The sequence below is a fragment of the Acromyrmex echinatior genome, chromosome 1, assembly GCF_024713525.1.
Source record: "Acromyrmex echinatior isolate Ae372 chromosome 1, ASM2471352v2, whole genome shotgun sequence".
NCBI lineage: Eukaryota > Metazoa > Arthropoda > Insecta > Hymenoptera > Formicidae > Acromyrmex > Acromyrmex echinatior.
In genome coordinates, this window is record NC_141852.1 from 21,002,985 (window position 1) to 21,019,906 (window position 16,922).

At 39.0% G+C, this 16,922-nt stretch overlaps 1 protein-coding gene across 8 annotated transcripts in view; it reads right to left on the reverse strand.

The window, feature by feature from the left end:
* Eip93F (Ecdysone-induced protein 93F) overlaps positions 1-16,922 on the reverse strand; it is a 161,709-nt gene that overhangs the window by 30,036 nt on the left and 114,751 nt on the right. For 5 of the 8 annotated variants that reach the window (XM_087406090.1, XM_087406101.1, XM_087406076.1 and 2 more), the window contains 4 exons: positions 10,442-10,871; positions 6,469-6,706; positions 4,436-5,312; positions 1,067-4,198 (listed from right to left, as the gene is read on the reverse strand). In XM_087406090.1, coding sequence (XP_087262216.1) covers positions 2,902-4,198; positions 4,436-5,312; positions 6,469-6,706; positions 10,442-10,871 — 2,842 coding nt within the window. In that variant the 3' untranslated portion in view covers positions 1,067-2,901. Of the gene's footprint in view, positions 1-1,066; positions 4,199-4,435; positions 5,313-6,468; positions 6,707-10,441; positions 10,872-16,922 lie in introns of those variants that run through there. The other 3 variants (XM_087406083.1, XM_087406086.1, XM_087406081.1) reach the window with 1 other exon arrangement.

Sequence of the window (16,922 nt, forward strand, 5' to 3'; positions counted from 1 at the left end):
TCAATGGAATTGTCTTTAATATACACGTACCTGAAATTAAAAATATTTTTTTTAAGTCTAGATTACAAATACGTTTATTCTAATTAAATTATCATCTTAATTAAATTATCAGACAAAATTTTGACTAAAAATCACGTATTGACGTTTGCATTTAAAATTATTTCTTTCTTACGATAATTATCAATTGGTAAAAATTCAGACTTCCGTCAAAATTCGAAAAAGTTTTATAACGAATTAAAAAATTTACCCTATAAAATTTATTTTAACACTTGAGTATGGTTTCTGTATCACAATCGCGAGCATAACTGGACGTGCATGACCGTGTGAATCCACAGAAAACCGAATGAGAGAGAGACGTGTGGTCGCTTGAAACGTCGATGTTCGTCATTCGTTCGATATTCGTCGTTACTTCAAAACCGACAGCGGACAATCGAGGCGCGCTCGAAGTGTCTGCCCAAAATCCGTCCCGACGCGTCACGATGAGTCTGCTGGTTCCTAATGCATATATATCGCTCGCGGAAACCGCGATGTGTGAGAAACGAAAACAGAGATTAAAACATTCCTAGATTTAGTAAGTCTTTTCCTTTGCGAAGAAACGATACAACACTGCCTCCGCTCGCGCTGCTGCAACCGCAGCTTCTTTTTATCTCTTTTTTTTTCTTTTCTTCTCCTCTACGCAGTAGAAAATTTGTATTCGTATCAAAAAGTGGGCGTCTCGCGCTTTAAGAAAAACGTCTGCGCTTCCGGTGTCGGAGAAATCGAATCGAGAGCCGGCGCGCGCGCGCTGCAACAGTATCCTTTCCTCTTATCTCATGTTCTGATTTTGAGTTCGTATCTTTCTATCTGGATTCGGACCGCGATTTAATTCCATAACGCGACGCCGAAAGATCGCGATCTTCGTAGCCGTAATTGCTGACAAAAAAAGAACTTGTGAAATTATTTTCTTCTTAAAACTCTCTCTATGTAAAACAGAGGATTAAAACTGCATATACAACAACTAAAAGATCTCTAACTTAATATTATTTTAAAATGCTATTTCTGACATATAAATTCTTAAAATAAACTCTTTTTATTTTTTTTTTTGTGTCAAAAAGCTCGAAATGCTTCATGCTCATTTAAAAAATATTATAATTATAAAACATTAGAAAAATTAGAATCTTTTACACTCGTTATACATATAGACGTAAAAAAAAAGAATTCCATAGATAAACAAACGTAGACATTTGTCTTGAATGTGCCATTATATTGATCAAGAACATTACTCGCAACTTTGTAAGCAATTCTCAACAACGAAGATCGCATCTCGGTACTTTTTTTGCATTCCTCCCATTTTGCCGCGTTCACGCCCGAAACGTGGGACGCGTTCACGTCAAACTGCTGGCCTCGAAATAACCGAGAATATAGAAATATTGTCGCCTCGTGAAAAAGAAAAACGCGTCAACTGCGCGCGCCAACAAAAGCCTTGGCTCGTTCTCGCTTCGCACACGTTCGTAATGACCAAAAAATATATGTATATATAATATATTATTCCTTATATAATTATGTCGCTTCCTTAGTTAAGTAGTGTTTAAATAGTAGATAATAAGTTTTTTTTTCTTTTTGCATTAGGTAATTTTACACTCACAGAGGAAAAAAATATGCTGTCGCGTCGGCATTTTTGTTCCATCGTTTGACTTTTCGTCGTCGTCAACCGATTGATAGTGGTTGCAGTAATTAATAATCATAATAATAATCATCGAACGGCTAACATTTTCACGTTGCATGTGTCCACGTGTGCGTCACACGACGTTGCGACCAAGCATCCTTCGACCATCAAGTCCACGACGGTCGCGGGACTCGACGAATTCGTATCTGACTCTGAGTCACCGCGTCTATCGTAGAAATGGGTTTCGCATCGGCGCAAAATACACGTAATCCGCAATGCGATTCGGCGATGCTTGAAGGTAAGATTTCGGGCAACGCCGCTATAACGACATGTGCACGCGCGCAACGCCTAAATATCTCGTTATGTTCCCCATTTTTGTATACTCGCGTATATGTACTCGTTTGTATATTACGTGTATGTGTGTATATGTGTGTGTGTGTGTGTGTGTGCGTGTGTGTGTGTGTGAGAGAAAGAGAAAGATATTTGTGTGTGAGAGTGTCTCGTGGAATGTCGGGCTCGTAGAAACGCGGTCAGAATGGGTCCTTGCGTCTACTAAAGCGTGTCGCGTGTAAACAGTCGGCACGATGAACATGTCGCGTGTGTCTTTTATCCATTACGTTCTCGGTATACTCCGGTGCGAAATGTATTTTCGCCGTAAATCGAAAGGGTTTTCCTACACGCGCGCCTAATACCAGGTTGGCCAGGGGCCGTGGGCCAGCCGGACGCGGGTTCGTACGGCGGGTATGCGCTAACTGGCGGAATCGCAGTGGGTTTACGGTATAGGTTGTGCTTAGCATTTATGCATCGCCACTTTTTGTTCTCCCCTTCTTGCATTGGACTTGCCTCGCAACATTCGAGGTTTCTTCCGATCGAAATAGAAAGATCGTGGGGGAGAAGGTGAAGGGATGTGTGTGTGTGTAGGGGGAGGGGGGAGGGATAATCGAGGGTACAATCGGCGTCGGCGACGGTATTTGAGGATTCCCTTCGTCCCTGTGCTCGAATCGATCATTCGGCGCTAGGAGGATTTTGTTTACTTCCTGAATCCGTCCCTCTTGCCCGTGACACGGGTCAGATTGGGAAAATTGTGCGAGCGCGAAGGGAAGCCCCGTTCGCGGCGCGCAACAACGAGAAGACGCACGGGTTCGGTGCGTGTGAGAGATCTGGGCGGGAATGTGGGCTTACTGTATATGGGCCTTTTCATTTGTTTACTGTACTCATAACTGTATACTTTACTGATAACTGATACTGACTTTCGTCTACTCTACGGAGTCCTCCATGCTGAGCGCGGTGCCGCGCTGCTCCGCCGCCGCCGGCTGCTGGCTGTTAGTCGGCTCGCCGGATCTGCTGCTCGCGGTGTTGTAGCCCCTCTGCAATTGCACGACCAGCCCGCTCACGGCAGCATATTCCTTTTGTTGTTGCTGCGGCTGAGTCTTCTGGCTCGAATGATCTACTATAAGCTTACTATCACAGGCACTTTTTTTGTCAGTTGACGCGGCGTAGAGGTTGTGTAAGTCCGGGTAGTGATTCAGCTGTGGTTGCTGCTGCTGCTGCTGCTGCTGCTGTTGCTGTTGCAGACTCAGAGGCTGCTTCCGGTCGCGATCCTCCTGGCCGCCGTTGTGAACCTCGCGCTCTCTGCTGCTGCGATCGATCCTCGAGTCACGGGTGCTGTCCTCGTCCCTGCTACCCGCTCGGGAAATCGACAGAGGTGTCGGTGGTGACGTCAGCCGATCGCTGCCGTCTTCCGTGCGACCTCTCTCCGACGGTGAAGGGCTAAGGTCAACCGTGGGCACGCGCTCCGGTCTCTCTGGCACTATCCTGCCCGTTGGTCCTCGATAACTTTCGTCCTCGCTACTGTCTTGCGCCATCCGCGGCAGCGGGGTCCTCCTCGAGTTTCTGCAAAGCTGATCGATCAGTGTCTTGCTACTCATCGTCTCCGGGTGTTGCGATGACGATTGCTGTTGCTGATTTCTCGCCTCCGCTATCGCCCGCTGGTCCCTTGGAATGCCTGTCTCAAGGCTCGACCTGATCAGATTGTCCAGGAAACTGCCGTTCGCCCCGGGCCCATCGTAAATGCTCTCCACCATGTCGCGCGGCGCCTTCGCCATCGAAGCGCTTCGAGAGTTCGAAGTTCCGGCCGCGTCTGCCGTTCCGGATACGCCAACTCCATCTCGGTCTCGTTGCTGATGCTGCTGCTGTACCATCGTGGCGTTTCGTTGTTGCTCCTGCAGCCCACGCATTCTCTGCGATGCGAAATATTGTTCCGGAAGGATCGGCACGTTCGGCGCGCCACCCATAAAGGGGGAGGGCATGAAGGGCGTCGGGTTCCAGAAGTTAAAGGGTCCGAATGGCAGGTGGGGCATGCCCTCCATGAACGGAGGCATTTTCAGTCCATTCGGACCGGGTATACCGCCGGGCGGTGTGAACGGTTTCTGCGGCTTCAGCTGCGGCTTCTTGTCGACGCCAGCAGTGCCCGGCCGCATCGCCGCGGCCGCCGCTGCCGCCGCTGCCGTCGTCGCAGTCTCCTTCGACTTGTCGTCCGGTTGCTTCTGGTCCCTGCAGAAGAAAAGAAAACTCGGATTAAAATTTCTAGCTCTTAATATAATAACATTTATAATAATTTGCGACATATGGCGTAAAAAATATAATTCCAAGACATCCTGAGATTTGTCACGTAGATATTGTATCGTTCACGAATAATACTGATTGCTTGTATCTTTCCAGATAAAAAAAAACAATAAAAAAAAAATAAGACGGACAATTCTTTTATCAAAACAACTAATCGAAATTTACCTCTTGCGCGGCCTCATGAGATGCCGCTCCTTGACTTTGTACTCAAGGGTGGAGTGCGGAACTCCATAAAAGCTGCCAGCACGATGCACGCTCATCTCGCCGCGCTGAACTGCGCGTACCGCTTCGACAAGACTATCCCTGTCGTAGTTTCTGTATTTTCCGCGTTTAGGTCTGGTGCCCTTACCGCCAGTACCCGGTTTCGATTTGTTCGCCTCTTGAGACTGCTGCTTGGATTGCGATTGCTGTGCCGGCGACTGCTGTTGCTGTTGTTGTGGCGGCTGTGGAGGTGTGTACCGACCCCTCTTGAACAGACTCGGGTCTGTTATCATGGCCTGCTGCGATGGAACCACACCGGCTGGTTGGCAGCCCGGTATGCCAGCCCCGCTGGGCGTTTGACCCTCTTGGAACTTGACGCTGATGCTCTTGGCGATGACGTCGCGGAAATTGACGGCCACCGCTTTGCCTACCAACGAATTCGTGGGGCTGCTGGTACTGGAAAACGCTGGACTAGCTCGTTCCAGAAGGCCCGGACTCGAGGCGGCAGCCGCGAAGCTCTGGGCGAATGCGGCGGAAGTTGGCTCGCCGTTCTTGCTGGAACAGCCCGGCGTGCTGGCGGGCTTGTAGGACGGAATTTTCAATATCGCTCTGCCCTGAGCGCTGTCGCTGGCTTCTTCCTCGATATTGGGATTGAAGTCGTCGTTCGTCATGGGCCCTCGCTGCTGCTGCTGCGATTGTGACTGCTGATGTGCGGCGAGAGGATGGTGTTGATGGTGATGCGACTGTGACTGATCACCGTTCACGTTCTTGTTCAACCTCTTGTCCTCACTCATCAGCTTCCTCATTACTTCGGGTATGCGATAGTCTCGCGTGTCCATACCTACGTCATTATTACCATATTTGTAGTAGAGATTCATAAATGTCTGTCGGTATTGGTAAATTATGCATGCTTGTGAAGCTAATCAATAATAAGTAATCGAGGGTCAAATAATGAACAATAAAAATGTAGATATATCAAAGCAATTTAATTAGAAAAATTTTCTGTTTCTAAAGTGGCTAATAATATATCATACTGGTAATAAAAAAGTAAATCAGTGCCAACCAACCGTAATGTCTTTTTTACCGATAATGATAGAGGATAATAGCGAGCTCATGAATATGCCACAGGTCTGTTTATACATTACTTTGTTAAAGGTAAAATAGGTGGGACTTAGTATAAATTTAATCACAAGAATAAAATCCTCTTTTAAAATCTTAGCATTTTTTTCTGTATATATCTACCTATTGCCGATCTCTCAATGATTAATTCTATCGAGATGTCAGTATAAAGAAAGATTTACATCTGAAAATATTAACATAGGTGAATCAGTTGTTTCTTTAAGTATCTGAGAGAGAATTGTATAAATTGAAACTATTATTATGACTTTATGTGAGAAAGGCTATCTATTAGAATTCTATGTAGAAATTTCAAATAATATGAAAATATTTTAATACAGATTTAATGATGACTTCAACAAAAATCGCGATTATTTTGAATTTATTTTTTGTTTCTCTTGAGTGTACGTCATAATTTCAAATACAGATGCAAGCTATTCAAATTGAATTGCAGTCTTCAAAGGCAGAGAAAATATCGGCGAACTGATTAACTAAGGCCTGGCTTCTATCGATTTCAGAAGTCCTATTGTGGCGTAATACACTTTTCGGCTTTCCTCTCTTGACGTAGATTGGTTAGTCAGTCAATGGACAAAATAAACTAATGCTTGGAAATGACCCAAATGCCGAATATCAATATGCTAAATTATTTTACAGCAAGTTAATTTTTATATTACTACATTAATAAATATAAAAAAATTAATTATTTTAAATTTTAGAAACATGAAACTGACTTATTAAGAATTTAATTGTAATCGGAACTTTGATAGACAAAATTCTTTGACAAAAATAAAAAATAAATTAATTCTTTAACTGATGAAATAGCTTTTAAGCTATTTACGATATCATTTTGTAATTTAGGAAACTTAGATGATTAATTTTACCTAATGGTGCAGCGGCAGCCAACATTTTCTGAATATAGGGACCGATGTTCGCGTGTTCTAATCCCGGCCATTCGGCTCCTGTCTCATGTCCTCGTTGCAACAAGTTTCTGAGAGAATCACCACCAGTTCCTTCGAGTGTAGAAAACCTCACGAGATCCTCCAATGACAGCAGAGGCTTCAACAGGGCCTTCTCGACTTCCTTCTCCTCTTCTGCACCGGATAATTCTTTGTCGTCCACCTGTTTCCAAAAAATCTCTTCTAGCGTTTTCTACATATTTTCAAGTATAAAAGAGCATCTAAATTGCAAATTACAATCAAGTTGTCCTCTCGAGGAAAATAAAAGTAGAAGCTTCCACCCCGTCTCCGAAGACGTGAGTAGAAGCATTGCTCTTCTCGTTATCGATAGTCATTAAGTAACCATTACTGCTCATAAGTATGACAACTTCTTGTTCGAGAGTGCTTCATCGAGAGGTGTGTGTCTGAAGTGTACGTGTATTTGTATCGTGTGTAGATGTAAATTAATTGTCCATGTAAATATATACAAAGTGTTTCCCATAAAGTGACCGCATTGCATATTTTTAAAAAATATCAAAATGGAAAAGAACGTAATGCTGGAAAAGGTGCTTTAAAGCTTTGAGGTACGTTGCAGACAGATTTTATGTAAAAGGAATCACATGCGCTAGCTTTATCTTTTTTAAGAATCTTAAAAATATCACTTTAAAACTTTTTTATAAACTTTAACATTTAACTTATCCTTAAAAAAAAGAAACAAAATAAAACAAATCATCTTTATACAAAGAACAAAATTAAAGATTATCCTTTATTTTTCTTTCTTCATCCTTCAATACTTAACATAAAATATTCAATTGAGTCACTTTACACAAACCACTTGGTACATGTATCGCCATCAAATGTAAAATAGCCAAGCACCATGCAGGAGAGCTGCTAATCAGTAAATGGTATTTTCGAAAGCAGCGGCAAATGTTTTACGGGAAAAATGCTCTCAATGCTCTCAACAGTCGGCCAATAGACAATAATTGCGACTACCTTTCCCCTTCTAGTTCTCAATAGAAGGAAAAGAGGGCAGAATTCACGTAGAGAAAAGCTTATCTTCGGCGTGCATTTCGACGAGATACGCCGGAATTCAAGTGTAGAGATACCACTCGGGACTCGTTTAAGGAGCATGCATTGCACTAAAAGTGAAGCAACAGTCTTCTATGATGGTTGCTATGTATATAAACGCGCGATACGCGATCGCACAAAATGTAAGCACGAAAAATGACTTTAACCATTCTCATGCATAGACCGTGCTTGTAAGCTCGGCAAGTTATACCGTAAAAAAACGCCTCTTAGTGCTCGTGCCGAGGCAAAGTTTAGTCGGCAGACGATTTTAAGTAGCAACTATTACAACCAACAGACCGTGCGATACAATTATAATTTTTAGAAAAGTACAAAAAGTACGAAATGCAGGATATTTTCTCGATTCGAAGAAGACGATTCGTATTACGCATTAAACGCCTCAAATTTAATTTCACACAATTTTATGATAATATTTTTTCAATCTTGCTGAATGTTTTTTTCCTTCAAAAATGTTATTCTATGTTCTGAATAGAACACTAAACACTTTTTTACAATATATACTTTTCTGATATAAATCGAAAGTTTTTGTACATTTTAATGTCCTTGGCATCTTTGATTACTTAATTGAAATCAATTCTCGCCCTCAAAAAGAATAAATCGTTATCAAATTGAGAATCGAGAATCAGCAAGAGACACTATCAGATGATGAGGATTAAATTGAACCACCGCGTTTAATTTGCCGTAATCTTCAATCGTGCGATTGTTTCACGGATGACCGGCACGTTTACACTGAAATTGTGATCTGTCCATTTCAAAACAATGATTTGATTGGACGTCTCTATGCGGAGGATTGTATGCACGACACACATCGAGGATGCAGAGTGTCGAGGTCCAGAAGCGTACATTTATGAATTCCGTGGCGCGACTATAAGCACCTTTAAGAACGAAAGAAAGATCGAGCCCGGACAAATTTTTCTTTCGTCTCGACACGACCTTCCCAAAAACTTACCTCGAATCTTGCAACCTCGCGGACACCAAGTTGCCGTGTGTTAAACTACAAATAGTGAGATAAAAAAAGTTAAACAGCCCATGCAGAAAACACTGGACACTACGGAGCATCACGGCGACCGATACGGAACCGCGTAGACTATCGTCTCTTTCCTTCAGCATAAAATTACCGAACAAACGTACAGTTTTCGTCTCCTTCTTCTTTTATCAGGTCGACATATCCTTCTCCTATATACTTTTCTTTAATTAATCAATATTGTGCAACATTAAAAAAAGAATATTCTCTCTTCTCTATGTTTCTTTCTATGTTTTTTTTTCATGAATTATTTGTAATTTAATAATTATATCTTCAAAAACATAAAAGTCAAAATAAGAAAGATAAAGTGATTAGAAAAAATATATAAAATTCACATTATCTATATTTAATATCAAAATTTGAGATTTAATAATTTTTATCGAAATAAAAGTGTATATTATTTTATACATAAATACAAAATTTAACAGAATGTGATCATAATCTAATGAAGCTACTTTTAAACTACATCAAACTATAATCACAGAAATTACTGGTCGACCGAATATAAATTGGGCGACTATAAACGTATCGTTTAGCGACACTCAGTCCATGCGAGATCCACGATCGCCGTGCCAGAGGTATGTTTTGGGGAAGCTTCATTCGTTCTTCCTAACCAAAACCACACTTAGATACAAATGAACGGTATATATTCGCGAATTTTCCCGACGAGATTTCCCTCGTGCATCGTTCGGTTTCCCATCCCCTTCCATGTTCCTCTGCATGGTAATCGGCCTATTTTGCCGCGTAAATCATGAAGACTTATTACTCGCACGCGGACGATTTAAGTCGTAAGATATCGTATAGATTTCTCGAGTGCCCGACAATATTCTATAATCTATAACATTGATAAATGACTTTGGAAATTACCGTGATTATAATTTTATACTTCTGAGAAAATTATCTAAGATAACATTTCTTTATATATCGTTTATCTTTTTAATTGATATCTTTGAGGATATTTTTCTTCTCAATCGATACATATTGTGCAAACTTATAGAAAACATAACTCATAGATATTTATAATCATTATCAATGTATCTAACGACAAAAAATTGTTTCCCTTATAAAATCGTTAATCAATCTGATATCAATTTTTTCAATAAAAATCTAATCAGATACTACCTATCTTTACAGCTTTTTATATCTCTTTTCACTTTTGGTGCTATATAATAATTAACGTACAGAGATATTATGACACATCTCTTTCAAAACAATATATCAGATAAAATGCTTGATTTATCTTTTTTCGACTTTTCTAACATTTGTCTCGTAATTTATCGCCAATATGAATCTGATATGTAATTTGTAAATCAAAATAATATAAACAGCTATCATTAGGCACTCGCAATAGATCATGAAATACGCGGCGGTATCAACATCGACATTGCGCGTTATTTGAAACGAGTCAACGCAGCAACTCCGAAATAATTTTGTCGCGCTATCGACTCGTTTCCGGATGAGAAACATCGGACATCGATAACGGAAACTCCGAAGATAAAAGAAGATACACGATATATAGCATCTTCGCGCGTCGCTTCGGTTCGTCGCATCATTCCCTCACGAGATTCCCCAGCCGTTGTCTATGCCAATTTGCATCCTCGGCTTTTCTACGACACGCGTGAAAGACCAACGAGACTTCGGCACGTGTCGGTGGCACGTTTCCACTCCCCGCTCTCTGCATCTCGACCATTCTCGCTGTTCTCTCTCTTTCCTTCTTTCTTTCTTTCTTTCTTTCCTTCTTTCTGTCTCTCTCTTTCTCTCCTTCTCTAGATCTCTAGCTATCTTCCATTGTCTGTCCCCAAAACCTACCTCGTCCACTTGCGGGGGCGGAGTGGTCGCGGAGGCGTTTTGGGTCGTATTTGGTGGTGTTGTAGTAGTAGTAGTGGTGGTGGTGGTGGTGGTGATGGTGGTGGTGGTGGTGGCTGGGGCGCCGGGCTCGTGAGGGTGTGAATGGGTGCTAGTCAGGGACGCGTCCCTTTCGCGTTCCATCGCGAGCTTGTAGACCTTGTTGCGCAGAGTACTACGCGGTATCCCGTAGATTACCGCTGCCCTCCGCGTGCCGAGCTTGCCGCTCTGGATGTCCCTGAGGGCGGCCTGCAGTTCCTCCTCGGTATAAGTCCTCCTGCCGCCCCCGGCACCCACCACTGGAACACCACCGACGCCTGCCGCAGCCGCCGCCGCCGCTGCCGCCGCGGTCACAACCGGTCCGGTCATTCGCGGTTTCGCGCGGTAACACGAGCTGAAACAGCATTAATCAACGTTATATCGAGGCCAGGTACCTGATGATGTTTTTGCCTGCAATGTTGAGAGCCGCTCAAAACGTAATTTCGGGATAGCATATAGTTAGGTACATGGAAATGAGCGTCGAATGAATGCTCGGTGAGCCGAGTTTGCAATATCGCGTCTCTGAAACCTTCATCGTGTACTACAAATGTCTATATAAAATATTGAAAGATGTCACGTAACGGAAACAATTCATTGAAATTCGCGTTGCTTGTCAATTGCATTTTATCATATAGGAAAACTTATTTTTGTGTCCCTCGAGTTTTCCATTTCGCTGGTCCGACTTTTAAGATAGCTTCTATAACTATCCGTCAGTCATCATAATAGAAATCTCGTTTATTCTGTCATATACTAAAGTCAAAGAAAATTAATTTTACTTTCCAAAACTGCGCATATAAACTGCGCAGAGGAAGAAGTAATATATTAAAAAATAGTATCGTTTGAAGAAAAAAATCAATCTCGCACAAAATAATTTACTTTATTGTCTTCTTTATCTTTCTATCGGTAAAAAATACAATAAAATATTTAGCTGAATATTATATTTTCTATTTGTATTTTCTCTTTAGAAATATTATGAAAGAATTATGGACCTAGTTGAGACATAGTTTGAATATGAAACATTCAAATAGCAGATATCGTAGACAAGCAAGTAGCCAAGAGACTGTGAGGCTCGATAATCGATTGGCCAATGGACGCGTTCGATATTCACTCGTGAACTTCGTGTATATGTAACAAAGTCAGATTATTCAGCGTTTCTCGTAATGCAGACTCACGTGTATCCACGTTTCCTAGACTAACTCGAGAAGCAACCCGCATCAAATGGCCACGTGGCCATCCCGATGCTTGCACGTGTTTGGCGTCGTGCCAATGGCGAATTGCGAATCCGTATAGCTTTGATCCTGGCTTCGGGGAACATCGAGCCACGCAAATTAAGTTTTTAAAACGAACAGACTGAAAAACGCGTTAACTCGGCAATTTCTCATATTGCATTAATCGATTTCTAGCCAGAAAAAGCGAGCATTTATGCTTTTTTAAACACACACATTCATTTACATAAACATCATTTCGCAGTACGATTATATAAACAAGATTTATTTATGATAAGATGAAAATTAAAACACTGGTTAAATTGCCAGGAGATACAAATCGTGTATAAATATATTTATTATACATGTTTATTAGAATTTTCTTTTTATTGCTATCATCAATTTTATATCGTCATTTCCTGTAAACACTATGTTTACAAGGTAATTTTGATGCTAATTATTCTAAAATATCTGTGACATTCATAAAACATTCATTACTGTCAACTTTTATAAAAATAAATCTTATTCTATCGGATTGCAATAAAGAAACAGATAAAAATAAACAATTATATAATACTAGCTCAGAATAACATCTTTAAATATATATATATATATAAAATCTAAAGACGATATGAAAAAGTTCAATATAAGACAATAAAAACTTTCCTCTTAGTTATTTTTATGCAACAATAAATTTTCTCAACCATCCCAAGAACGTTGTTCCTAATCACCTAATCACCTCGCGCTAAATACGCGGAGAATAACAATTTTAGGTGTGAAAGCATTCAGTAATATTTCGCGCTAGCATAAAAGAACGCGACGTGGCACGAAGGTGATGGATATCGGGTCGGTGTAATTTGTCATGGAGCGCAACGATAAGATTAGGCGTAAGAAATCATCGCGAGCTTCGCGCTCCCCTTTCGCCGTTCCACCCCCGCTTGCACCGTGAAGCCCTCCTTTGCAAGTTCGTTGACCTGTGCCACTGATAAAAGTGCATTTCGTCCGACGCTGGCTTGCTGGATAGGTCCCGCGTCTACGTCAGTAGTCATCGACCGGCGCTGATTTATCTGTAATTTTTGTTTGTTGGCTCATCTGCGGTTTTACGCGAAGATACGCGCTACGTTCAACGGACGCCATCGGAAACTCGGTCGTCCCGCGTTCCACGTGCGTTTCAGGTTCAACGTTCCACAAGTAATATCGTCGCAATAATTTCGTATTAGAGAACGGTATTCGCATCCGCCAAATAAGACGACGTGTATCTAACCGCAAGGAATTTAGACTTTATCATCGGATCATAAAAACATGTACCCTCGCGCCGCGGACTCCTTGTCGCACACCTCCGCAAAAGAAACACTGTATCGCGCGTTATACTTTCAATGTAATATATTAATCTGTGTCAAGAACGAATTCCTTAACTTAAGTAACAGAGATTTATCTCTGTGCAATAATGTAAAATTCCTCAAACATGCGAGAAGTCTTTAGCAAAGATGTTAAAAACAAACATTAAAATAGACATCTTCAACATATTTACAGATGCCGGAAACCAAGGTTTCATGATCAAATTGGATGGTTCAGTTTAGTAAATTCTGACATAAATCACAAGGTTCACGCAATCGCGAACCAGATAGTCGTAATCTTGTCCTTCGCAGCGGCGTCAATATCTCTTTGGCCAGCGAACCTTCTCCAAAGCCTTCTACGAACCGGTTTTACTTCAGTACCCGGTGTCTGGTTTTATTGCAGCTCGCCTATTTTTCCAGTATCGCGGACGCGCGCAAGTGCAAACTGTACGTCTAATTTCGCTTCTTCATGGCTACTTGCCATGAGAAGACACGTTCTTAAATCTAACCGATCGACTCGTATTTCTCATATTATATCTCTAAGGAATTTATATTATTATTTTACATTAAAACATAGAACAAAAATATGAAATATTCATTACGATTAGTATATACAATCCAATTAAAAAATGTTTACGATAAAATATTTACAATAAAATAACAACATATAATACTAGCTTTTTGATTTAATATAATTTAATACAATTTGTTGAGACGCAACAAATTTTAGTTTAGCCTCGTATATAAATGAAACGGATGTGATAACAGCATAAAAAGATTGAAACAAAAATCGCGACATAACAATGTAAATGGCAGTACTTAAAGAAAAGTATGAAATTAGTCAAACTAAACTAATTACGCAATGTCCGTTTATAGACGACGCTAAGTACCTTGAGTTTGTCTACTTTGTGTAGCACCAAAGTAGAAAAACTTAACGTGCCTATCGCATGAATTTAATAGGTATTACGCTATAGGTGCATTAACGATATCTAACAACCCACGCAATTCTCTCGTTACTAGAAATTTTATACGTAATCGTATTTAAACAAATAACTAAGTTTTTATATTACGAATTTATTACAAACAACATATTAGAAAAAAGACAAAAATCTTCTATAAATATTAATATCTCTAAAATATATAGAGTTTAAAATGTGGATTCTCCCAATAAACTATGAATAATATTATATTGCAAATCCGTAAATATACACCAAAAAAAAAACAATTTTGAAGTATCTAAAAATTTAGCTAGATATAGATCTGAAAATAATTTTATTTGGACCAGTAAAAAATAATTATGTAGGATCCTTAATTCATCTAATAAATTGTAATATATCTTGACTTGTTGATCAAAAATGCAGAACATTACTGACACTTTCTTCCTTCATCTATGGATGCTACGTGAATTTACTTTTATTAAAAATTAATGAATTTGTTTTTTCTTTCACAATTTTGAAATATTTAAATCTCTTTAGAAAAATGACAAATACATAAAATGACAAATTAATTATTTTAATTGTCTTTCGTCATATTTACGAACTCTATTGCTAATTGTTATATATTTTTGATACAATACAGTTTATATAGATTTGCTAAGTCCAAATACATACATTAAAGTTGAAACGTTCACACGCTAGTTTAAAATTAGGCTTAATTTCGACTCGACGCGACGGTTTTGTCGGCGGTCCTATCTTATCGCTAATTACGCAGTCGTGTATATGCGTCGGCGCAAACGTCTCTCTCGCCAAGATCTCTTTCTTTTCTCTTCCCCTTCGAACTTTCTTCCCTCTTCTCTTACTCATTTCCTATCCTACTCTTTTCATTCCTTCGCTCTCTCTTTCTTACGTTTCAGTCTCTTTACGCTTCTTTATTACGCGCCGCGACATACTCGAGGTACTCTGCATCTTCGATATGTCAGGAGGTACAGATTACGGTGGACTAATAATAGACGATGATAAAAATTTGACGCGCAAAATGTTCCGCGAGGGAAAGCAGCGAAAACATGGGGGCAACGTACTCCAACAATCTGACACATTCGAATCGCTCGAACTACCGATCTTTTCCATTTTTCGCAAAGATAATAATTGTCGTGATTGCAAGTAGAAAAAATCTTATCTGTTTAAGGATTAAATTTTTGTCGATCAATGTAATATATTATACTTGTTCTATAACTTTAATAATGATCAGAAAATTAGAACAATTTCAAGTTTTCAAAATAAAATTTAAATCTCACTAAAATGGATATTTATCCATTATTAGGACTTCCTAAATTTTATATATGAGTTGTACACGAAACAGAACTATGCGTTAATATCATATTTTCATAATCTCTTTCATACTGTCTTCGCGACAGAGAAACGAGATAAAATATGTATAAAACTTTCCCTTTGTTGTCATTTATTTAGGCGTGGATAGGTTTACGAAATTTGCTTCATCATGTTTCGTATTCGAGACCACAAGCGAGTTGCATCGATTCTGTGAAACGGACTGCTTAAATATTTATCGAGGTACGTACCGCAGACGTATAACAGTTTAAAGCTCAAAGGGTTGCAAAGTTCAAGCAACTCGTCGGTATTATTACGGTTTGTAGGATACCGGCTGCTTACCACGATCGCACAAACGTATTACAACGAAATTTTTTCGTACAGTTTAAAACACTAAAGCGCGATACATTAAACATTTACGTGTGAGAGTCGTGCAATAAACGATCTGCCTAGTTGTGACAGTTTAATCAAAGAATGTATTATTCTCTTTACATTACAGGAAAAATACTAACAATAGTTTCCTCGTTCAAAAAAAGAAAATATTTTTACAAACTTAAATTTAATAATTCATAAAATAATTGCAATTTACAGTAAATTATTTTCCAACATCCTTTGTGATGATATATATGATAGTCTAGAATAAATTTTATGAAACCGTTTATTTCTTTGTAACTATCTAATTAAAAAAATTTTTTTTAATAAATTTTAAAATTTCAAAATTATTAATTTTTTTTAATCTAATTAAAATTTCATAAAAATAAAAGAAAAAATTATTGCAGAAATTAATTGTAATAATAATTATTAAATATGACATTTGCGCAGTAATATCAAATGGTAAATAGTTGATTATCAATTTATTTAAAAGCACATCATTGTAAATTATAACGATATGTAAATGAATGAAAATGACTTTCAGTCCAATAGCAAAAAAAAAATTTTAGCAGATTAGTTTACGAGATTCGTAATCATCTTTTCAAGTTAGTTCAATGCGAATTGACAGCTCGTTGAATCTGTAATGTGACTTTATTTATCCAGACACATAAATTTTTCGCAAGCCATTGGAATTATCATCGTTTCATTGTAGCAGCGTGATAGCTACGAATCGCAAGGAAAACATCGTACCCATGCAGAAAATTCAGAATCGTTCACGATACCAAACAATTTAATTAAATAGTTATAATCAAATATCTTGTTTTAAATATACTGTTTATTTCATCATTATTTTTCGTCATAGTTTTTCATCATCAGTCATTCTTACTCAAATTAGTAAAATCATGTTTTATTAATTTTAAATTATTAATAAAATATATAAATGTTTAGATTATTATAATATTAATAAATTTGTAAAATTTATAACAAATAATACTTTTGCGTGTTTGTATGTATATTAATTTTAAAGTTATTATTTTTCCTACAGAAAATACGGCATACATCTCTAACGTATCTAAGATAGTCGAATATTCGCAATAGTATTATTTCGACTCAATAGAACCACCAAGTTCATTTAACAAACTTGAGCTTCGCCGCAATCCTAAGTTCTGATAACCGCCGCATCTCTTTATCTACAATCCTGTTTACCTAAAAGTACAATTACAGCACA